This window comes from Colletotrichum gloeosporioides (genome assembly GCF_011800055.1).
Source record: "Colletotrichum gloeosporioides strain Lc1 chromosome Unknown consensus_66, whole genome shotgun sequence".
Taxonomy (NCBI): domain Eukaryota; kingdom Fungi; phylum Ascomycota; class Sordariomycetes; order Glomerellales; family Glomerellaceae; genus Colletotrichum; species Colletotrichum gloeosporioides.
The window spans coordinates 1,428,382-1,450,496 of record NW_025544711.1 but is presented as its reverse complement, the minus strand read 5'-3'; the positions used below and the strand labels follow the sequence as shown (position 1 = coordinate 1,450,496).

At 52.5% G+C, this 22,115-nt stretch overlaps 6 protein-coding genes and 1 pseudogene across 7 annotated transcripts; 4 read left to right on the top strand and 3 right to left on the bottom strand.

Moving 5' to 3' along the window:
- Nucleotides 1–620: 620 nt before the first annotated feature.
- Nucleotides 621–1,489, bottom strand: GCG54_00015021 (uncharacterized protein; the record flags this gene model as incomplete). Its single annotated transcript, XM_045414838.1, has 2 exons — nucleotides 621–815; nucleotides 866–1,489. The coding sequence occupies 2 exons, from the start codon at nucleotides 1,487–1,489 to the stop codon at nucleotides 621–623; spliced, it is 819 nt and encodes a 272-aa protein (XP_045260960.1).
- A 2,457-nt stretch (nucleotides 1,490–3,946) lies between these two features.
- GCG54_00015020 lies at nucleotides 3,947–5,394 on the bottom strand (annotated as a pseudogene). Its single transcript has 3 exons — nucleotides 5,290–5,394; nucleotides 4,899–5,225; nucleotides 3,947–4,838 (listed from the first exon to the last, which is right to left on the bottom strand). Coding segments are annotated over exons 1-3 (1,324 nt in total).
- Nucleotides 5,395–7,835: 2,441 nt separating this feature from the next.
- On the top strand, nucleotides 7,836–9,123 carry GCG54_00015019 (uncharacterized protein; the record flags this gene model as incomplete). Its single annotated transcript, XM_045414837.1, has 3 exons — nucleotides 7,836–8,057; nucleotides 8,114–8,622; nucleotides 8,673–9,123. The coding sequence occupies 3 exons, from the start codon at nucleotides 7,836–7,838 to the stop codon at nucleotides 9,121–9,123; spliced, it is 1,182 nt and encodes a 393-aa protein (XP_045260959.1).
- A 4,141-nt stretch (nucleotides 9,124–13,264) lies between these two features.
- On the top strand, nucleotides 13,265–14,182 carry GCG54_00015018 (uncharacterized protein; the record flags this gene model as incomplete). The annotated part of the gene is made up of 3 exons (XM_045414836.1): nucleotides 13,265–13,552; nucleotides 13,604–13,708; nucleotides 13,760–14,182. The coding sequence occupies 3 exons, from the start codon at nucleotides 13,265–13,267 to the stop codon at nucleotides 14,180–14,182; spliced, it is 816 nt and encodes a 271-aa protein (XP_045260958.1).
- A 1,560-nt stretch (nucleotides 14,183–15,742) lies between these two features.
- GCG54_00015017 (uncharacterized protein) lies at nucleotides 15,743–16,560 on the top strand (the record flags this gene model as incomplete). The annotated part of the gene is made up of 2 exons (XM_045414835.1): nucleotides 15,743–15,852; nucleotides 15,915–16,560. The coding sequence occupies 2 exons, from the start codon at nucleotides 15,743–15,745 to the stop codon at nucleotides 16,558–16,560; spliced, it is 756 nt and encodes a 251-aa protein (XP_045260957.1).
- Nucleotides 16,561–18,575: 2,015 nt separating this feature from the next.
- GCG54_00015016 (uncharacterized protein) lies at nucleotides 18,576–19,436 on the bottom strand (the record flags this gene model as incomplete). The annotated part of the gene is made up of 2 exons (XM_045414834.1): nucleotides 18,576–19,323; nucleotides 19,381–19,436. 2 exons carry the CDS (start codon nucleotides 19,434–19,436, stop codon nucleotides 18,576–18,578), a joined length of 804 nt encoding a protein of 267 aa, XP_045260956.1.
- A 1,130-nt stretch (nucleotides 19,437–20,566) lies between these two features.
- GCG54_00015015 (uncharacterized protein) lies at nucleotides 20,567–21,763 on the top strand (the record flags this gene model as incomplete). Its single annotated transcript, XM_045414833.1, has 1 exon — nucleotides 20,567–21,763. The coding sequence occupies one exon, from the start codon at nucleotides 20,567–20,569 to the stop codon at nucleotides 21,761–21,763; it is 1,197 nt and encodes a 398-aa protein (XP_045260955.1).
- Nucleotides 21,764–22,115: the final 352 nt, after the last annotated feature.

Sequence of the window (22,115 nt, the reverse complement as noted above, 5' to 3'; positions counted from 1 at the left end):
TAACACCTGCTGCGCCGGAGCGAGCGATCGTGGTGTTGTGGGTCCTCGATCTCAGCTCCCGGGCCACATCACGATCGCGGTGGCTCCCATTAGCTCAGACCGGCAGCTGTTGTTCAGGACCCACTTTATTCAACTTCACCTCTCTCCTGCCGCCTTGTTAGACACTTAAACAACGGAAGGCGCGCTGATGCTTATCTAATCTGTCAAGGCTCATTGGAATCAGCGCGCATGGGCTCCCCCGCATGCTTCCAGACTCTGTGAGATGAGCGTCATTTCAAACGGAAACTTTGAAATGGGTAGGAGAGTTCGTTCCAAGCATCGCTGGCGGGGCGGCAAGCAACGACGTACTGTGGCTACAGAACAGCGTCCGCTCTATCAGGTGTGTGGATGGAGGTCAGACAAAATTTCAAGCGAGTCGGCCTTCAAAAGATTGTTTGCTGCACTAAACAAGTTCTATCGTTCGGCTTTTCCTCTGCCTCTGACATCACCGTAGTCCTTATTCTTGTCTTCTGCATATTCCTGCGTATCCCCAAGACATGTGAAGGTAAACTTCGCAGACACTTAAACCAACAATCGTCTCAAAACTTGCCCACGAGGAACTTGTCGTAGTCATCGGGTCCCTAGACCGGCAGACCTTTCAGCCCCTGGAGCTCGTTCATCGCAGGAAGTACAGGGCACCAGACCATGCGCTTTGTCATCTCCTTCTCCTTCTTGTTCTCCTCCTTGATCTCCACGATTCTAGCCTTGGCCTCTTCCAAATCGTCCTTCACTTGCTGAAGTTCCTCGAAAAGCGAGAACGTAAGACTGTCATCATGCTGGAGAGGCCAGAGGCAGCGGTGCGGTCTTCAGACTCGGGACTGCTAACGAAGAGGGAGTCTGCTGTGCCTTCGGGGCTAGCTTGACGGGAGGGGAGGTCGGCTGGCGTTGATGACGCGGTAGAAGCAGTGGCGTCTTCGGAGGTCTGGGACTCGAGAGGCAGAGCGGGAGGGTAGCGCATATCATTGAACTTGTCCAGCAGCTCGGCGAGGGTCTTGAAGAAGCTTGATTTGAGGGGAACCGTTTTTCCGCTGCCACCGTTGTCGAGATAGCGCTTGCGTGCATCCGCAAAGGCTACCATGACCAGCTGCATCTTCTCATCTGTAACCGAGTAGGCAGGCCAGTTCTTGGTGCGTAGATACTCCAAAACTAGGCCCCAGGCCTTGCTCGGTTGCCGCGCTGCCTTCAGATTCTTCTCCTGGGCGACATCAACGACGGCAAAGTACGCATTGAGAAGTTCGGTAGCACGGCGCGCGATCGTCTTGGTGGCGTTGGCGGGATCGTTCTTGAAGGGACGGGTGAAGAGAGTCAGACTCGGCGTCTTCGGATTGACAATGACGATTCCATTGTTGCCGATGATGAACTCGATGAAGGGTATTTGGGCTAGCGCCTTCTGATCGGGGCAGATGGCGACTTGGATCGCATCGCGAAGCGGGCCGTCCGACTTGGCCATGGCGAAGGTGGGAGTCTCCACGACTTCTGTAAATCTTCATCAGTGATGGTCCCACCAGTGCGTGTGGTCCGGATGAGTGAAAAAGGATGACTTACCTGAGGATGTGACGCTCTTCGCAAGACACTGTGACCCTCAATATCGCGTTGGAGAGCGAGGAGAAGTTTAGGAAAGAAAACTTTCGTCCGTGTGAAATTCGAGTTGAGCGGGAAAGAGGTGATGAATGAGTGGGGCCACCGCCCAGCTTCCCAGCGTGAGGCTCTGCACATGGGGTGAACAGAGAAACGAGAGCATAGCCCGTATTCAGGTCAGTCAAAGTGGAGCACCGCTACCGAAGGTGAGAAAATATATCCAGGACAGAAAGAGCCATGACGAACCGAGATGGTAAAGGCGCATGTGCCATACATGATGTAGGAGACAGAAGACAACAGCCGACGACGATAGCCGACGACGATAGACGACGATGACGATAGGCAATAGCGATGGCGATGATAGTGGAGACGAAAGCGATTACACAAGAAATATGGTCGCTTTAGTGTATGGATCATACGCGTGGATAGGGGAACTGCCTGGATAGCTGACTGACAATGCCCAGCTAGCAAAACTCCTCCTAAGATGTAGGGATATCCATCATTATACCAACAAAAAGTCTTTCAGATTTTACACGAAGCACGGTGAGGAAGGAGTCTGACATGTTTGTCTAAAGCTTCTGTCAGGTGAAAAACAGGTAAAAAAAAAAAAAGATTGGGGTGTCGCCACTACCCTGAGTTGAACCCTGGCCTNAAAAAAAAAAAAAGATTGGGGTGTCGCCACTACCCTGAGTTGAACCCTGGCCTTCTCGCTCTTAGCGAGGGGGGACTATGAGGGCCCGATCGGGTTATGTACTTCGTGGGCGCGCTACCACTCCGAAACCTACGGCACGATACCTCGTCCTCTCACATTGGGTTGCGAATTTGGGCAGTCAGCCCCCTTAAGTAGGTAGGCGGGTGCCTGGGGCGCAAGGCACCCAGCCACAACAAGCGCTTCCAGGTGAAATTTCCAATCGCGTTCCCTCGTACAACCCTCCAATCATCAGCAGTACTTCTCCCTGCAACGTGGGCCTTGCTTCTGAGGTACTTGCAATGAGAACATGCTTCTAAAGTCTCCGTCGCTTCGCTCCCACATGAGCAGTTCTATCAGTTGTCTTGTGAATTGGTAAGTCGATGCTGGCGGAGTAGATCCAATGAGAACTCTTGCGAAAATGTGTTGCTCCTGCCCTGCCAGTCGTCATTAAAATGGTCTTGATGTTGTCTTATACCGGCGGACATGGTACAATATTCGGGCTGCTGCTTGGGGATACCCGGCAGCTCGCTCATTTGTGCAATCTGCCACGGGAGCTACTCTAGGTCGACGGCATTCGATGTCGTCATGCGGTGGGAAGTAAAGGTAGCGTTTTCTAACCTCTCCCCTCGACCTACGTTCGTCAGATGACTCAGATAGGTGTTCAGCAATACTTGGGTCCTGGCAAGCGTAACGCCGAACTCAAAGGTCGGCCTAGACTCGGCAGGGGGAGGAGGTAGGCAACAATAGCGCGAAAGACTACAAGAGGAACAATGAAGGAAAACAACTGCACTGAAATGATTATTGCCGTGGATTGAACAGCCTCATTTAAAGCATAAGGTCGAGAAAGACTGCTCTATGTTGTGTTCGTGCAGTGACAGTTTTAGCAGTGGTTGATTGGGCAATGCAGAGCTGCAAGCTGAATCGGAATGACGAGAGAATTCCGCGCCCTCCCAGCAAACTCGTCTTGTGTCAAAGTAATCTGTCGGCTAGCCATGACGATAGCCGTTACCAAGGAGTTTTATTTGAAGCCGTTGCGCAAAACACCTGGCTCCGGCTTGCCCACGACGCAATGCATCAAACAAAAACAGCTGCATCCCATGTAGTAGCGGTCTGAAGACGCAATGAACTCGAATGGACTAATCAATTGAATACTATGAAACTACCGAAGGTTGTCTATTTTCTACGCCTTCGCCATGTCCAACCTCCGTTCGTTACACCTTTCCCAGGCCAAACATGACGGATCTTTACTTGGTCGGAGGCAGAGGCTGGGGAGTCGGCTTGGGAGGCGGGCCCGGCTTGGGCGCAGGCTTGGGGAGAAAGGGTGCTCCTGGAGAGGGAGTGTTTGCCATGTTGTCGAGAGTCTGGGTTGTCAAAACTCCGATTTGTTCTTGAATGGTATGATGCTTGGTTTACGTTGTAAGTGTTTGTTTGAGAAAAGAAAATGCTCGATTTGGGGTTTCCACGTGCTATTTATGCTTCTAAACTACCATTCCATCACTTCACCGGAGAGGAGTTCTTCGGTGAGGTGCTGTGATTCATTTGCAATCCAACAACGTCTGATGTGCTCAGTGAATAGATAACACCAAGCCGCTCGTCATTCCCCGCGTCGCCTCTCATAGTATGATACTCTACGACGCATCACTCACCGCGTTTTCTGCTTCCAATCGACGTTGCGAGGGCGTATCTATGGTTGGTGGCTTGAGCGGACATCTTCGAAGCTTTCGGAAGCATGCGATGAACGGCTTGCTGGTTGATGACGACTCCAGAAGTCCGGACGTTGCCGTACCTTCTCTTCCTCTTCCTACTCCCCCCCTCTGTGCCCTTGATGTCTCTCCTCATTCTTGACCTCGGCATTCTTCAGCCTCTCCAACGCTCTCCGCCTCTCCTCTCTCCGCTTCCGCGTCTTTTTATTTCTCTTCTTTTTCTCTCTCTCCTTCTGTTCTTCTTCCCGTTGCTCTCGTTCTTTCTGCAATCTCCGCTCCTGGTCTTTTTCCTTTTGCTCCCTCCATTTCAGTGCTTTGTCTATCTCTTTCCGCTTTTTCTCTAACTTCTGCCGTTTCTCTTTGAGCTCCCCTTTCTCCCGAACTATATCTACTTGCTGCTGTTTTCTTATCAGTCCCCTCTCATTGTGCTCCCTATCTCTTTGCTCCCTCTCTTGTCGCTCTCTGTCCTTCGGGTCCCTCTCCTCTTGCTTTCTCTCCACCTTTTGCCTTTTTCCTTTGAGCGCCCTCTCCTCCCGCTCCGTCTCCTTCTGCGCTTTCCACTTCCGGTCTTCCTCCCTGCTTTCCTCAACCAACTGTCTCTTTGTCGATTCTTTCCATCGTGAATGGAGCGGATCGCTTGCGATAGCCCATCGCGTCTTGGCTGGGAACGTAAGCTCATCCGAAAACGCACCTCGATCCTTCGTAATCGCTATCCACTTGTCAACAGTTTCGAGGAACCTCCTCTGGCTGTGGTCGCCCTTCGTCTCTGTTGGGTCGCCGAGATGTCTTTCGCGGGCGGCCACATAAATGTCCACAAGCTCACGGATCTGCTCAGGCATAACTTTCGTCTTCTAGATGGGCTTGGCTTTTCCGAGAATCATCTGAACCTGCTGCCACATCAATGGCATCGTTGGGTCCATGTCCTTTTGGTTGTACAGTACACTGAACGCTGCGGAAAAAACCCTTTCGACGCGGCCAGACACGTGGCGGGGCATCTGTGCCTCCGGCACGCAAACATCGGGGCCCTTCAGATCCAAGTTGTCATCACAGGCGCCCAGAGCAATGGCTAAGTCGGCATTTCTGTAAGTGATGACGTCCGCTGGGAGGTCGAGTCCGGGGTGCCTGAGGTATCGTTGGATGCGAAAAAGCTGGCCGCTGGTGATCATGTTCCCACTGGCTGGGAATCTCGGGGTAGACGGCCCTGTCTCGGAGGACTGCCAATATCATCAGTAATTAGAATGACAAGGTAGTCAGAATTAAATGGTAGCAGGTTCGTACCGCGGGGCCCGTTCGGAAATTTTGCGAAGAGTTCTGGCCGACGATAGAAGACGACGTGTTTGGGCTAGATCCCCGATTTTCGCCTTCCGTGGGGGATGAAGCCATTTTCTCTGGGTCAGATTGTTTCCAAGAGGCCCAGGTTAGTCAATGGAGCTATATATTACCAGCACACCCCGTGGAACAGACAAAGACTCGTTTGCAGGTACCAGCGAGCAAGAGAGGCAAAATCTGGTGGTTACAAATGCTTTGGAGCCAATTTGTGTCGCATGAAAGATGCCTTTGGTAACAATTGCATAAGAAAACTGAGAACCCACAAAGGCCGAGGTTGATGTCTCTGTGTTGATTGTTGCTTGGATGTGGTTACTTGTGAAAATAAAATAGGAAGCGCGACAAATACAGTGCCCAGGGCCGAGTGTCGTTCCAGTGCCGTCGGCAAGAGCGTGGTGCCCCACACAGGAGGATGCCACTGGCCATCCACTTGCCTCGTCTTTGACCTCAGCTCTCACCGGGAAAAGATCGAACTCTTTAGGGCAGCTACCTGACTTTATTGGCACCTGCCTTGGATTATGGCAATCCACCAGGCAGCCTGGTCTCACCCTCACTACATATCCCGAACAAAGACCCAAAGAGACTCGATGACGACCCCGATTTGATCTGTAGTCCATCGTTGCATCAATCAACCTTCTACGATATCCTAAGCAGCATATCATATCCCAAGATCGTCAAGTAACCGTCCATGCCCCATCCCGATTCCCGCGGCTTCGTCAGGTTGCGAGAATGGATCGTTCCTCGTTGGCACATTGACATGATTTTGACGGATCGCAGCGTAATCTGACTTATCCTCCAATACATCTCACCTCTATTTTCCATTCATGAACCACTTCTCATGGGAGGTGGGCGATGTGCCATGGTTTGAGAAGACCCCGCCTCGACTTCGAAGCATGATGCACAACCCAAGCTCTAGACAGAGACAATCAACCAAAAAGAAGACATTTCCACCGAGCTCCGGGGTGGTCGAAGTCAAGTCTCACTGATGATGAGGGTACCCGACAGTGCGCTGAGCTCGGATTGAACGACAAGGGACCGATCGTTAAGTTGGCACGACATCATGACTATTTCGAAGCGTGTGGCGGGACAACATTGACATATAAAATGGACCCTCCATCGACCATCGCAAACAACCAAGGAACTTGAACAAACTCTCAGCATCGAGGCTGAACTATCAACCGACGATGTGCCCTGTAAAATGGTTCGCCTCAAATTCAACCATGGCAGCAATGATGTGCACCCGCATCAGGCCGCAAGATACGCCATCTCCAAACGAGCAAAAAAGACTGACCAAATTGCGCGAATAGACTGGCGATGGGAGAATCTTCCATGGAAACTGATTGCTTTCAGGCACCCATGCTACTTTCGAACATTTTGTTCATCTGAGACGGTCGAATCATGTTTCACCGTCTGATCTCTCCCCCACGATCGTGCAATCGCAAACGCCTACGAACAAAGCAGCCCCAAGAAACCGAGCCCGAGTCGTCCTCCAGCCGCCAAGACGAGTCATTCTGTTGCGCAGCTGGGCTCTCTGCAGAAACATCCGCCAGTGCTTCCGGGACGCCAACGTTTTGTCTGCCCTATGCCGCAAGTTCGTTTAACCACCCTGGTCATATCGCGAACCACACAAATGCTCTTCGCCCGGAACGAGAGATGGGCCCCTAGCCAAACCCAACTTCGCAGGCTCCACTGCAATCGCCGGGATTTGCCAAATATGTTTGGATAGCACCCCCCGCAGAACGGACTCTCCGAGCAGTTCATTTTTTGATCACGATTGGCTTCCGCCTTTTCCCCACAAGCCGCACGCTAAGCATGGATCAGACAGCGAGTGAACAGAGCTTCAACGCTCGACCTTAACCCACGGCGTGAACCGCAACACCATCTACAGCCCCCTCTTCCGCGGGTAATCAGTATCCTCGAAAAGACGCACCTATCCAAACAATTCGATTCTCAGGGAAAAGGGGATAATTATCATTGATTGTGCCCATCAGTTTGACATGAATCTGTCAACGGCGGCGGCGACACGAGGGAGTGCAGCCTTCGCCAACTGCCGATGGCACGGACATCCTCCCCCAAAAAGGCTGGAGAGGTAAGCTTTTCCAAGCTTTATATCAGTCCAGACACAAGCGCTAACCTTCTTGGCAGCCTCACTCTGTTAGGCATGGAAGCCAAGCCATGCGAGCTCTAGAGCGAACCCACCCATCCATGCCAACCATCGTTAGAGTTGGCGAATCTGTGTCATCCGATCGGATCCGAACTCAGAATGCAGGGGAGAACGCATTATCCCGCTAGAAGGGTGGGAGGGCACATCCAAGAGGAGCGGGTAATAGAAGGGTTGCAATATACATAAGTTGTTGAGGGGGTGCGCGTTTTTCTCATATACCATCCCGTCGCAGAGGTTCGTGAGGGAATTAGGTGTGTGCTCTCTCTTGCTAGACGCCACGGGAAATGTTACCACACCATACTGGTCCGTCAACAGCACAACGATAACCGTCGCCATGACCGGCGGCGACGCTGCAGTTGCAGATGCCTTCCAGGCCGGTCGCATACCACAGGAGATCAGCGTCGCGTACCTCGATGAGGATCGGGATACGCCATCGATGGCGGCGTCCATCGCCATGTTCGTGTTGACCCTGGTGGTTGTTAACGGCCGCGCCTTTTCGAGATTTTTCCTGAGGAAAAGCTTCGGTGTTGATGACGCGCTTGCTGTTATCGGAATGGTGAGGACAACTTCAAGGTGGTGACTGAGTACCAGTGCTAACGTGATGATGACCAGGCGATGTTCATTGCGTTTGTGCCTCTATGTATTATTCTCATCAATATTGGATCGGGTCGGCACTTTGAGTATATCCAGTATGTCATGACGCAGGATACCCTGGAAGAGACGGAGATTCTCGACTTTACGGCGCATCTTATCTACTCGACGGCGTTGCTTTTCTGTCGGTACTCTGGACTGGCGTTTTACTATCGCGTGTGCGGAATTCACAACGGTTTCCTCCGATCGATTAAGGGCCTCGCGGGCTTCCTCTTCGTCGGGTGGCTGACGCAGATGCTACTCATTGTCTTCCACTGTCTGCCGGTAACAGCCATCTGGCCGTACGAGTGGCAAACGCAGTTCAACCAGTTTAAATGCTTGCCTTGGGGCTTTGTGTACGGAATCAACTCCGCCGTCTCATTGCTGTGCGACTTTGTGTTGTTCGGAATCCCGATTGCCATGCTGAGGATGCTGGAAATGACGAGGAAGCGCAAGATCCAACTGGCCTGTATCTTGCTTCCCGGTATCCTGTGAGTCAAAAATGTCTGTCCACGGGAAGAGCAACAACTAACGTGAGTAGTGTCGTCGCCATCTCTGTCGTCCGTCTCATATTGGTCATTAATGGCCAATGGCAACCCGACCAGTCATGGATTTATAGCCCTTTGCTAGCGATTGAGGTCGCTGAGATTGGCGCAACACTAATAGCCCTCTCTATCCCGGGAATCAGGCCGCTTGTAGAAGAGACACACAACCGTGTCATTATCTGGACAAGCAGACACTTCCCGTGCTGCTTCCGGAGGAGAAAAGACGCCATGCACGGCGGCTCGTGGGACAGCGAAGCATCAACCTGGCGAAATGACCCAACACCAAGGCAAGCAGATTTCAAAATGAAGGATATCGAGGAGGTCCTCGGGCTGGAGCTTGAGGCCATTGAAAAGTACGAATCGAAATCGAAACCAAAACATGTGAGCACAAAGCCGGACAGGGCTAGTAAGGTGGCAATCAAGGAAATGATGGAGAACCGCATATGAAGCAAAGCCACGAGCGGCACCCGCAAACATGTCTAGGCACAAACCCTTGACTTTGGATCAAAGGAATTGTGTTGGGAGAACTTTTCAGTAACAAAGACCAAGTCATTCTTGACTTTAGTACATAGCACATTACAGGGTGTCCGCAAACGATGGCATCAAACAGCATACGAAGTAACGACAAAACATGAAGATTTCCTTTCTCATTGCAATCCATTGATTCCATAGACTCATTTCGCATTTCCAAACGTAGTCACCGCTAGCTAAACGCAACATGAGCGCAAAACATCGCCAAGCCAACGCTGTGACCCAGCTAACAGCGCTATGCCACAAAAGCCCACGTAATCCGTCGTCGAACCGCCCATCAGCTGAACCCGCGGCTCCCACAAAGTAAGCAGTCGTACTTCCCGCTTCTGTTCAATGAGTCCAATAAAGTCCGCCACTCTCAGCCAATCTCCGACGACAAAAGACGACCAAAAAGAGTTCCGATGGCTGACGATTAGAGTGGGGACCCTCAATCGACGCCGAACAAACGAAACAATCGAAGGCTGTCCAGCCCAATCTCCTTGCTCCCCTCGCGATATGCTTCAGCCAGTCTTTCGCAGAGCAAGCGCCAATGGGGTATGGGCTTGAACTCAACCTTGGTGCCTCCCAACAAGCTCGAGGTTTTGTTCCTGAAAAGGTGCAGGGCAGCAGCTGGATGGGTGGGGCTTAAGCGAGTGCTAAGTGCACGCTAAAGGGAAAGAAGCTAGCGGGGCCGCTGCAGCCGCTGGAAGTCTATTCAGCGGGTAACCCCCCAGCACTGGACGAATCCCGCTCGCCCGCTGGAGCCCGCAGGCCCGTCACCCAAACGGTGGTGCAGCACCAGGGCAGGCAGCCCGGGCAGCAGCAGGAGCAGGGCACCAACCAACGTCAACCTCAAGGTCTCGGGGCCTCCCTAGGGCGGTGTCCCACATCCCGTATCCGCTCCCGAGCCCGCTGCATCTCTCCATCGCATATCCATGGCTGACCGTTCTCCGAGTAAGAACAGAGTGCGTGCGCTGCAGTCTGACTGCTATGTCGACTTGCGCATTCTTTGAGCCTCATCAACATCTTTCTCGGGCAGACGAGCGCCTCCGTGGGACGCGTGTGAAGCGTGGCAACTCAGACCTCGACGGGTCAAAGCAGCAGCGACCATTCAGAGATTAGACGACGCAACCGATGCCAGAATCATCACCCGGCAGAGTATGCGGGCAAATTTCCTACTCTTGCCTTGAGATACGACGTATTCCAAGAACCTTCGCCAGTCGCCAAACGCCACTGCGTCCTTGGGCGACCGTCCAGTCGGAGTTTCTCCTCGGTCCAATCCATCGGATCCTCACCCCGCGGGTTACGAAAGCAGCCCCTGATTTTCGTCTCCTCCTACCAACAAGAAAACGTTTCTCAAATCTCCCATACTTGACTCGAGGGGACTCCTGTTTCATGTTTCAACTCTTGCGTCGGGGTCACCCCGGCTCGCCCTCCAGGAACCGTCCACTCGGCGACCCGAGACATCGTCAAAGGCCAAGCTTGCTGCTTGCGCCGCGGGCAAGCTTGAACCAACCACAGCCCAGCCACATACTCCCTCTTCTCCCCTCTTGAAGCCAGCCAGCCAGCCGCCCCACGTGCCATCGTCGCACCAAGAAACCCGCCAAGCCCCTCCGGAAAGAGGATCTGCAAAGGCTAAGCTTCGTAGCACCTCTTGGGAGTTTCTTGGGTGTTTGCCCATCTCTCTCGGCGCCAACGTTTCCCGCCCCGCAGCGCTCGCCCCCCCTCTGGCCGCCGCGGCGGGCAGCCGGGAGACGAGCGAATGGAGATACGTCGGGCTTCACCTGACTCTGGGTTGGCTTGGCAACGTTTCGGCGGTACGCCGTTGACCCCAAAGCAGGCTAACCATTCTCCCACATACGACAACATGACGGACTCGTTCCCGCGGCACCATTTAATTCCTCCGATGTCCGCCACTCGGCCGGAGACGCCGGGCGGCGGCGGCGGCGAAGTGCCGACGCATCCCACACCGCGGGGGCTCAGCGAGGTCAAAAAAGCCTTCTCGTTATCGGAACCACTTTTGAGCGGACGGGACGTCGCGAGAGGTGATTTCATCGCTGTCGCCGGTTTCTCGTCATCCTCTCTTCACTTCGGCTGATGGGTTGACATCTGGTTAGACTGGGTTTGCGTGGTTGGTGGAACGGTGCCGACTGGTCGGCGACCTTTGACGCGATCACGATGAGGAGCGGCGGACAAATGAGCGGACAGCGCGTCTTGGCGTGGCGTAGCATGCCGTTTTCCTTTTTGAAGGATGAAGGTCGTCGACTGCGAAGATGAGATGGCGTCTTTGACACCTTAGATACTTCGCGGCAGATTTTCCTTGTCAAAACTCGAGTTTCCATCTGCAATTACATGATTGAGACGGGCAAACGGATAGGCTCATTGCCGCAGACCAAGTCAAAGGCCCAATCTGGAGTCGCATGCGCAAAGGCAAGTCGCTACTAGTGACCTCTTTCAGCGACAAATATTGACAAAAGGTCTAGCCACAACGTCCACCTCGTCATCCACCACGGCTTTCAGGCTTTCTTGGGGAAGACCGCGAACTGCATCAATATCTTCCAAGTCACTTTGACAATGGCACCGACATTTATCTGCCAAAGATCTTTTCAGAACCACTTGTCCTCAATCACGGCAACAGCCCCTAGCACCAGCATATCGCCCGCTCAATACTCAACCACGATGTCGAGACCAAGAGTTTGCAATATCCAACCCTCTCCATCCAGCTGGATCCATGACATGGGTGAGTCCCAACTTGGACATGAAACGGTTCATGAGGCTTGCAAGGCTAACATGTACTCAAAGCAATATTTCTTGAGAAGGTCGTCAACGAGCAACAGCCGATGCTCTCGCCGAGACCCTTGGCCAGCTCGAGCGGCTGTTCATCTCGTAAAACCTACCCGAGGTCAGGCCCAGCGGTTGAGCTATCCAACATGCGCACTCGAGCTTCGCAAAGCCCGCAAAAGAACTATACGTTATCGAGTGGCCCTGATGACGCGTCTCAAAGAACAACGACTTCAGACCATCAACACGAACATCATGGTTCCCGATAATCCTTGGCTCTGGACCGGTACATGTCTTGAACGACAGTTAAGTCATCACGACACCTGCCGATGCCCGTTTAGATAATGGCAGATGTCTTCGAAAGTGGGTGGATGAATGATTCCATGCTGCATCAGTTATCATCATTATACCAGTCTTCGTCTACTCCTTTCCGTGTCCAATTTAGTACCTCAATTCATGCGTATTCAAGTTACGTATCAGGCGTCTATGTTCATACGATGGGTTTTTCACCAATCATACGTCGCATTATACCGCTTCAACAGGTGGAAAACATTGATTTTGTCCAAATCAAACTCGCATATGCTTTGAAGACTGTCCTGTCATTCGTGAACCGTCAGTCAACATACATTGGTAGTATGGAATCAAAAAGCAAAAAAGAAGCCACCAGGTGGTTTTGAACCACTAGCACTTGGCAGGCTCGGCGCCACCGATTGGAGCTGGGGCCCTACAGACTCCGACACATGACTCTAACCTGCCCACCAAGGCTTCGCACCCAGTGGCGTGAGGCTCAGATTCAATCCGCACTTAAAACCGGTGGTCGAGAGGCCGGGCCGTCGGTTCAATGGTGCCATGAGTTGACCATTCACCAGTAGTATTGCCCAGTGCTCTCTCACCTTCATGCGCACCCCGGTTCCACTGATGCGGCAGGCTGCGGACGCCTCAGGCCAGCTTCAGCTTTAGTCCACTTTGTATTGAGCCAGTAAAATCATCGGAAACATCATTCGTATCTCACTTCTCGATCGGCCACTTGAAAGGTTGGCGCGGTTCCGTACAGCCCGGCTCTAGTTCCTCTCGCGAGCTCTGACGCTAGCAACCAGCGACCCACTTTACCTCCATCTGAACGAACTCCTTCGCGGAAATTCATCCTCTTTGTTTTCTTCTCCCTCAACGCATCATACTCATCAAGCAAGGCCGCGGAAACGATCAGCCGCAGCTGGCAAGGTAAGACAATTCCATCGCAAACATCGCCGTCCATCATCTAATGCTCACATCAGGCTTCATGTACCCTCGCGCGAGGATGTCGTTCACGGCCAACACCAATCCCGCCGCGCGCCGGGTCAACCACGACGTTCTACGCCATATTCCAGGCCTCACTTGGAATACCCGAGCCCACTTCCTGCTGGCAGACGACCTCGCCTGTTGCATACTTCTGAGCCGCCGCCTCGCCAACAAGAACCGCAACTTCGAGCGCAATGTCTACCTCGAAAAGCTTCGAAATCGCCTGGCAGCCATGATTACCGAGGCACTCAATCACGCCAAGCTAATCCACGACGGCGTTGAGGAATTGCGCAGCACCCTGCCCCACGTTCGTCAGAAGACGTTCTAGCAGCGCGTCTTCATGACTCTCCGTGTCAAGCGCAGCTGGGAGGTCTACAACCCCATGGGAGAGCGTGAGAAGGAGCTCATCAATCGCTTCGGAGATGCTCGCGCCAACTACCTCGCCATGTACCCTCAGAGCTCTGTAGAGGGCCACGAGACCTACCAGACGCTCCTCGATACCTTGGATGAGTAGAACGCGTCCAAGCATGATATCGCCCGTCTTTTCGTCGCTCCCGCCGACCACACCAGCAATGTTCAGCCCCTGCTTCTCGACAGCCCTGCCGATGAGGCTGATCAGCATGCCTCTACAGCAACACCGGACATGAACAAGCCGACTGTACTTGAATCGGAGGTCGCCGTCTACGCCCCTCCGCTGACCCCGAACGAGCTCGATCCGAACCCCCTCGTCGACAACCTACTCTCTGCCAGCGCCACGACTCCCGGCAACGCCCCAGCCACTCTCGAGCACAAGGCGCCCGTATCGCGTGCTGCACTCCGTTGGTTGTGGTCTCGCGTGCTCCCAGTCTTTAATCAACGAGACACTATCTTCGACAAGCGTGTTTGGAACGAGGATGACCTGGATGAGTTTATGCAAGAGTGCGCGTATCCCGTGTAAACACCAGGGTGTAAGGAGAGCTCTAGAACTTCTCATCCCATGCTTCTGAGACGTTGAGCTTCGTCGGAATTGCTCAGGGAGATTGGAATGCAGAAGGTCGGATTGAATAGGTTTTGAAGCTGGATTAGAACGACTTGGACGAGATGATAGAAGTCAACACCACCATCTTACATGTTGACTCCACATTCTCTTATAATAGCGTTGGTAAGCGTATTTTGAAATTCCGTGAACACTTTCCTTTCTTGAAACGTCTGCATCATCGTCGTTGACATGGAGTCCGACAAAGGGCATGGACGCAAACGAGCCCACCAGTTGAGATTCAGTGATGGTATTGACCGGCTCAGCTGAGCTGTGCTTTGATAGGTTGAGTCAAGTCAAAGGTGAGAATTGAGTGGGTCGCTCCGGGGGCATGGGAGCGGACAAAGGGTCTTAGGCAAGAAACGATCCGGAATTCCCAACCCTCGGGGAAAAGAGCTGGTTTGAGTCGGGTGGTGCAGTCGTAGGGCCCCGGCTTGCAGGTCATACCGCGCCGGTTCATTAGTACCACTCTGGTCCACCAGAGAGCAAGGGTTCAATTCCATTTTTTTGACTCTTTTTTTCCTTTTCTTTTTCAATATTTGTTTTCTGTACGAGTACGTTTTGTCACTGCTGATGATACAACTTTTGTTTACTGACCGCGTTTTCCGGCATATTGTTCTTTGGCATGCATGTACGTATGATTCAGCGATTGCGCTCCTAGAGCGAAGGTTAGATGCTGCTGGTCGTGCAGACTCACGCGCTCAAATGCTTAGCTCGCTTGCATCGCCGAGCCACTTGTGCCTTTATCTGCTGTGGCTAAAATAGCCCCAGTGGTCACTCCTTTTTCGCAAGATTCGCTATTATCGGGTATTGGTCCCTTATTTTCTTCATAGACCAATTGCTAGACGGCCTACCACGCGGCATCGCCAAATTTCCATTTCAGATGGCGTTGTCGTTGAATCAAAGTGGTGGAGCCAAGCACGCCAAGGGCAAGGTTTCGGCGCCACCCATGTCGCGTGCCAATCATGCACTGCGACTGCACCGAAAGCAGCACTGTGGCTCTGCGCTAAGATGCGGTGGGTTGCGGCTGGTTCTGGGAGAAGATTGAGAAACAGTGCGGTTGCGATGCAAATCCCCGTGGCAAGGTCGCATCAAAGTGTCACTCAGCTTACCAGCTGTTGAAATCCTGCAGCAGCTAAATTTGCGCAAAACAAAATGATTGTTCACGATCACATCAAAGGCTCGGTGTGGCTGGTGATGGACAATCGAGGCCCCACCGGCAGAAAAGAGGCTTGCCGAGGCGGTGAGCGAAGACGTCCTGGGAGCCCGAGATAAGATGCTCTCGCCCTGCCGGGCTTTGCAATCGACTGATAAGGAGCCATTTACCGCTGATAAGAGATTGAGGCCGGTGAAAACACCATATCGATTCCGCCGAATCAGTATGCACTTGCCTCGCTTTTACTTTGCTTTGTGTTTTTCATTCTCTGATCCTGTTTCACCAGCAGACACCAACAATAACGGGAATCTCTCTCCTGATACACCATGTCCAGCCAAGCTACCGCAATTTCCGGCACCACCGGTACTGCTGAGAACACCATGGGATGGGATCATCCCCCGGAGAGACCCAATTGCGACTGTCCCTTGGTGTCCAAGTACGTCTCTCGTCGCCCTTCCTTCCCTTAGATGCGTGGAACTATCAAACTAAAAGCTTCAGGCCTAGCATCGACATCAGCAGCGACCATCGTGGTTTGTCCAAGATGGAGAAGACAGTTCACTTTTCGAAGTTCCTTGCCAGCAGGGACCTGATCTATGTTCATCATCTCGGCTGCAAGATCAAAGACCTAGAGTGGACCCTCAAGAAGACTCTCATACTTCATGATGAAACGCAGACGACCCTTCTCGCCATCGAACAAATTGCCACACGGCTAAGCGGCGCTAGTTCGGCCAGCCTTCAATCCGAGATCAAGCGCCTGAAGGCAGTTGTGTTGAAGCTCCACAATGAGATTCAAGCTACGACGGCCAAGATCAGCTTCGCGACGGACGAACGCAGCGCACTTGCTAGTCTGGCCAACGACATGGGCCTCGGCGTCGAGAAACTGGCCAACCCAATCAGGCCCGACTACCTTATGCAGCACGCCTTCGAGATCCTTGTTCGCGACGTCCACGAGGGCAAGATTGCTCTGCACGAGTCGGAGAAGGAGAAGAAAGCGTTGAAGCAGCAGTTGGACTACGAAAAGCAATGCCATGCGGAGGAGGTCACCATATTGGTCGAGGAGCGGGACGAAGTCATGAGACATGCGAGGAGCCCTTCCCCCGATACATACAACCATCAGGGGGTCCTTGTCGATCTGTTGTCTTGAGCTTCAACGTCTCATCCCTGGGAACTATGGTAGCCCACCGTCGCGATGACATTGTTGAGACAACGGAGGGCCTTGGCTTCACCACCCCGCCCAGCAAAATTGATCTCAGCGCAGTGTGGGCTGCGTGGCAGAGACTAAAAGATTGTTCAAGCCTCTATGGTAGTTACAAGGGAATACTGTCACAATAAAGCTTCATGTGCAACAATCTAGGCCCACAAGGCCGTTCAACAGGCCAGACGACCGCGCATCATGGTGTCAATCTTCTTCATCCATTATTGTTTTCCTCTCGTATCATTTCCGGGTAGGCTCGTGGGTAAGCCTGTGAGTCTTCCGTTCCTCACCAGGCTTCTCCTCGTGCAGATGAGAATAAGATCAACGATAAGTCTGGCATAGATGATGAGGATTCGACCGCACTACTTCGCCCGGTCAGTCAGAGGAATCTGTTGTGGCAGCAAGCCTCCGCGAATGATCCAGAGTGGCACTGTGAGTTATGAGGGATTTGGGCAAGGCACGATCTCTGATTCCGTAAACACATCAAGCTCAATATTTCGCTATCTCCTTCGCCGTTCTACGACAGGTGTGCCGGGTTGCCCAACTTCAACGATCTTCACGGGAAGTCGCTTCCGAGGAGTTCCCAAACGGATCAACGCACACTACCGTCGACACCTCTGTTTTCCCCGAGCGGACTGTCGGACTGTCTTCTCCCACACTGACGCCTTAACGCTCCAGATATGTTCATCGCCTTCACTCAGAATGATTCCTTCTTCGTCTCATTCTTCAGCGATCTTCATGGATTGCTATGCAAAGTGCTTTAAAGTGCAATGGAACCTCTATCAGTCTCAAGACGACTGAAACGGGCGCCTCGAAGTCTACGTTCAAGAGCACACTTCTTCCAAACGTCCGACATCTCGCGACCCCGCAGCTCGGGAGTCTTTGAAGAACACACTCGTCAAAGACTAGACCAATGGCCGATGCAACAGTAGCAAGGCGCCTTTCAAGTCCAGCAATGATGTGAACAAGGTCAATGCGAGCAATGTTATAGCCAACCAAGCCGACAACTTCGACTCTCTGGAATGTGAGGCCTTCGTTGCAACCCGCAATGCTGTCATTATGCGAATCTACATATAAAACAGTCTAAAACGGTCTCAAGGTCAACGCACGACTCCGACGGCATTGCGAGGAACCTGTAGCAGGTTATCGTTACTGCCAGCAAGGGCCACAAGATCTTCAGCCGTGATGACAAGTGGCGCTCCCGCCTGTTGCAGCAGACCTGCAGCACTATCGATATCCCAGTGACTAGCAAAGAAGATGTCGTCACTATCGCTTGCTTGGTTTACCAGCCAGATCACCACGAATCATAATTTGGCGCCCTGTTCCAGGATCTCTGCACCGCAAACGGCCTTGCCAGCGAGGCCTGGATTGACGATGTGGGCGAGACCCATACTGAAAATAGTAGCGATGATACCTTTCGTCCGTAACAGGGGCTCTTTGAGCCTAACATGCGTGTCAAGAACCAGCAGAGTATTCTTACTCAGAGGGAGGCATATTTGAAGAACAAGAATAGGGAGATTATCTCGTTGCGTAGCCAAGTCGAAGCTGCGGGGAAGAATGCAAAGATCTACTCGCATGAAATGCCTTTCATCGACCTGTTTGATTATTAGTGGCTTCGGGGGAGCATGTGAACAGGAGTCCCGGTGGTTCGATGGCTTCCATTGGGGTACCGCCAATGGCTTTGGGCGTTGGCTAGACGTTTTAGTAGCAGAAATTGATCACAACACAGGTGGCACTGTTTGTTTCTTTGAAAGTTACGCCGATGAATATAAACTGCTACCTCTGTCCTCCCAGTTCTTAGAGGGCTACTCATTAAGAGTACTGATAACCATGGCTCATGAAGAGCACAAATGACTGCTACTCATGAAGAGTACGATTCATATGTAATTTCGTCCACGTGACCGTGTTTCCGTTGTTCTAGGCGGGCGTTATGACTTCTGTAAGAGTTTCGACCGCCCATGAGCTCATCGCTTCCGAGCCAGCGCACGGATGCGGTCGTAGTGATCGTAAAAGTTGTCACCGCGGTAGCCGTATGTCTTCCAGGGCTCATTATCCTCGACAATGCGAATAGAATACCTTCCATGGGCAGCTCGACTCTTCTCGGTCGACGGCCCTGTCGTCTGACGAAGCTTCGCTTCAGACCTTCCAAGATTCCCGCAATTGGAACGCGTGATCTGATTGCTCTGCTGCTTGGAATCATACGGCGTCTTCTGTGCTTCCTCAATCTTAGGTATCGTCACGGGTTGAAGAGTAAGATCCCCCATAGCAGACGCCAGTATCGCGACAGCATCTCCCGTAGGCGTTTCGGCTTTCTTGCTGGCATTGGTGATCGTGAGGCTCTTGAGCGCCTGCACTGAACGCTCCGCCGTCTTCTTGTCCTCGGTAATCTTCATAAGCTTGGTTCTGAGAGCTGCGCGCTCCGTGTAGAGGTCCCAAAGGTGCTCTAATGAGGCGGTCCAGGACTTTGCGGAGCTTTTGGCGATGCTGGAAGGAGTCTGTCGCATTGGATGGCCCGATGATGGGTCTTGCAAGTTGTTGAAAGCTTCTTCGATAAGGAGATCTTGTTTCTTGATGGCCTCCTGGTAGGCGTTGGCTTCAATCTCGAGTTTCGTGACGGTCGTTCTCAAGACAGAAAGACTGGTTCGTATGCTTTTGGGTTGTGTAGGGTCTGGGCCTTGCGTTCGTCGCTCTTGCATGTTCTTGGCGGTGTATCTAGTGTCCGAGGTGAGTTTGTCGGCATGAAACCTTGTTCTAAGTTATTGAACGTACTGGGGGAAACGAGAAGATGGAGCCTTTTCGCAAGGACTCTTCGGCTCAGACGCCATGGTAGAAACACACCGACGGTCTCTCGTTCGCTGAAGTATGGCTGGAGTAGCAATGATGGAGACCACTACCTTTCCGGGGAGCGTGGCATGTGAAGAGTCTGCCTCGCGTCCACCAATAGGTACCTAATGTACGCGAGTTCCAGTCGCAGTACGGAAGAACGTTGATACCGGTGCCTGTCGAGACTACCTATTGGAGTCGGGTGACGGCTAAGTTACTAGGGCGTACTGGATGTGGCCGGTCAGAATGCACTTGAGCTTCAGGGTGGAGCACGCAACCGCGAATCCTCCACGTAAAGATAAGCAAAACAATGGCAGACACAGAGGCAAAAACGCAGATTCCGACCCATTTTTTATTAGAAAACAAAAAATGAAGTTGCAAAAAAGAAATACCAAATTGAGTAGGCAGGTCAGTGCGACTTTCGAATGTTAGTACCCCGCCAGGCAAGATACCTCATTCACATGTGTCGAGTGAGCCCGAGCTACCCGTGGCAGCAACAGCACAACCAACTAGGCCAAGTGGCCCAGTGGCTGGCGAAGCCCCGATTTGGTGACAGATTCCAGAACGTACCCAACTGATATACCATACCACAAGGTGGTGCCGGCCTATGTGTACCTTTGAGCGGCAGGATGCCCCACTTCTGGGAACTTCACCTCACCCGGTGCCGCGTGTGCGTCGAGTTTCTCTCAGTTCCAGAAGGCGCGTACTTGGGCTAATTCGATGTTCCTACCTCCTGGGTCGGCCTTGCCGCAGCCCTTCGCCGGAAAAATATCTTCTCATTCAACTCACCCAAGCGTCAACGGCTGTTTTTCTTCCACACCTACCGCGTGAGTGGCAAAGTGCACGATTTCAACTTCGTCCACTTCCAACGTCGTCCCCTTTGGTTTCTCCCGCCGTCGTCTCTAGTTTTCTCTTCGTATTTTCGACCTGATTTTCATTCGCATGCTTCCAGCACGCTCAACTGCAACGACTGCCATTTTGTCCCAGTCACCATTGTTCAGGTTCCTCCCTCCTATCGCGAAGTCTCTTACCTCCAAGCAACTTCACAAAGGTAATTTTTGATACTCGTGAGCCTCAAAATGCAAGCCCACTAACCTTCTACTCAGTTCACATTGATATCCCTCACATCAACATGTCGCAGTCCAACCTCAACCCTGGCAACCTCTCCTTGATGGAGAAGTCCATGATGATTGATGGCTTCGCCTTCACAATCCATCTCGAGACTAAGCACGAGAACTTGGCCAAGCATCTCATCGATACCGGACATCGGACTGTGTTCCGATTCGTCTTCCTCGACCCCGACCATCGCCCGTTCCACACCAGGAAGGAGAAGTTTGCTGCCAGACTTACCAGCATCATCCGAGCGGCTCTGACAAACATTCACGCATACGGTCTGGAGCCCAAGGACGTGGAGAAGCCCGGATTCTGGCCAATGGCTCGAAAGCTGCTGACCAATGACTCGATCTTTGCGTCTGCCACCAACGAAGAGACTCGGGAGTGGAAGTATCTTGTCGAGCTTTACTACGCTGCCTGGCTGAAGTATGCCGAGGACCACCCCCACAGCACCAAGGGCTTTGTGGCCAGTCCCGTTGGCACCAACTATGTCTTTTGGGATCTCCATCTTGCCATAGCTGACTGGAATGCCGTCATGGGCGGCAATTTCCGCGCCACAGTCGACGTGAAAGGCTTCGAGATTCTCGAGGAGCGCGAGCACAAGGCCGCTGCCGCCCAATACTACGCTCAGCTTGAGGGCGACAAGAAGTTCAAGGACGCTTCTCTTGCCAACTGGAGCTCCGGCTGGGACATGTGCATCCAGATGATGAGAAGCCGATCTGAGAATGTCTTGGAGCAGGAGCGGGAGATGATGCGCCGCTCCGCCATGGACAACATTGGCCGTGACCGTCAGATCAGAGACATGGAGAGAGAGATTAATGAGCTCAAGACCCGTCTTCTCAAGTACGAGGCGATTTCAGCGAATAAGGACACCGGTGCTGCTGTTCTCGACGATGAGAGCGTCGCCAAGGATATGGCGATCACCGTCGTTAAGGGACAGCTCCGGACCGGTGAGGGCCACACCGACGATGATGATGTCGCCATCAAGACCGAGAGCACTGCATACCACCACAGTGTTGTCCAGAAAAGCCCCGAGACGAAGGAAGCCGACAAGGACACCGACAAGGACACCGACAAGGACACCGACAAGGACACCGACAAGGACACCGACAAGGACACCGACAAGGACACCGACAAGGACACCGAAAAGGATGAGTCCAACGACTCCAAGTCGGTTCGAGACGAGACTGAGGTTATCGACCTGACTGATGATTGAACGATATCCAACATGTCGATGACTCAAGACGTGCTTCCCTATTTAGACTCGTCAGGTCTCTACTAGAAGGAGGTTAGTACGAACCTGAAATGTTGAAGGAAGATTAGCATTGGACTCATTGTGCCTGCCCAGACTGGGGAAGTAGTCATCATGGAGGGATTGCATTGCATCACATGAGCTTGTAGAATAGAGATCAAAAATCAAGTTATTGTGGCATTTTCATCGCCGCGAACCTCGACGTTAGATGGTAATTAACAGCGCAAGAAAACGAATAACCTGGAGTCGCGACCACCTCAAGCTTGGGCAAGATGCACCGTGACACTAATGCGCTTGTGGGTCTGAATTGGGACCC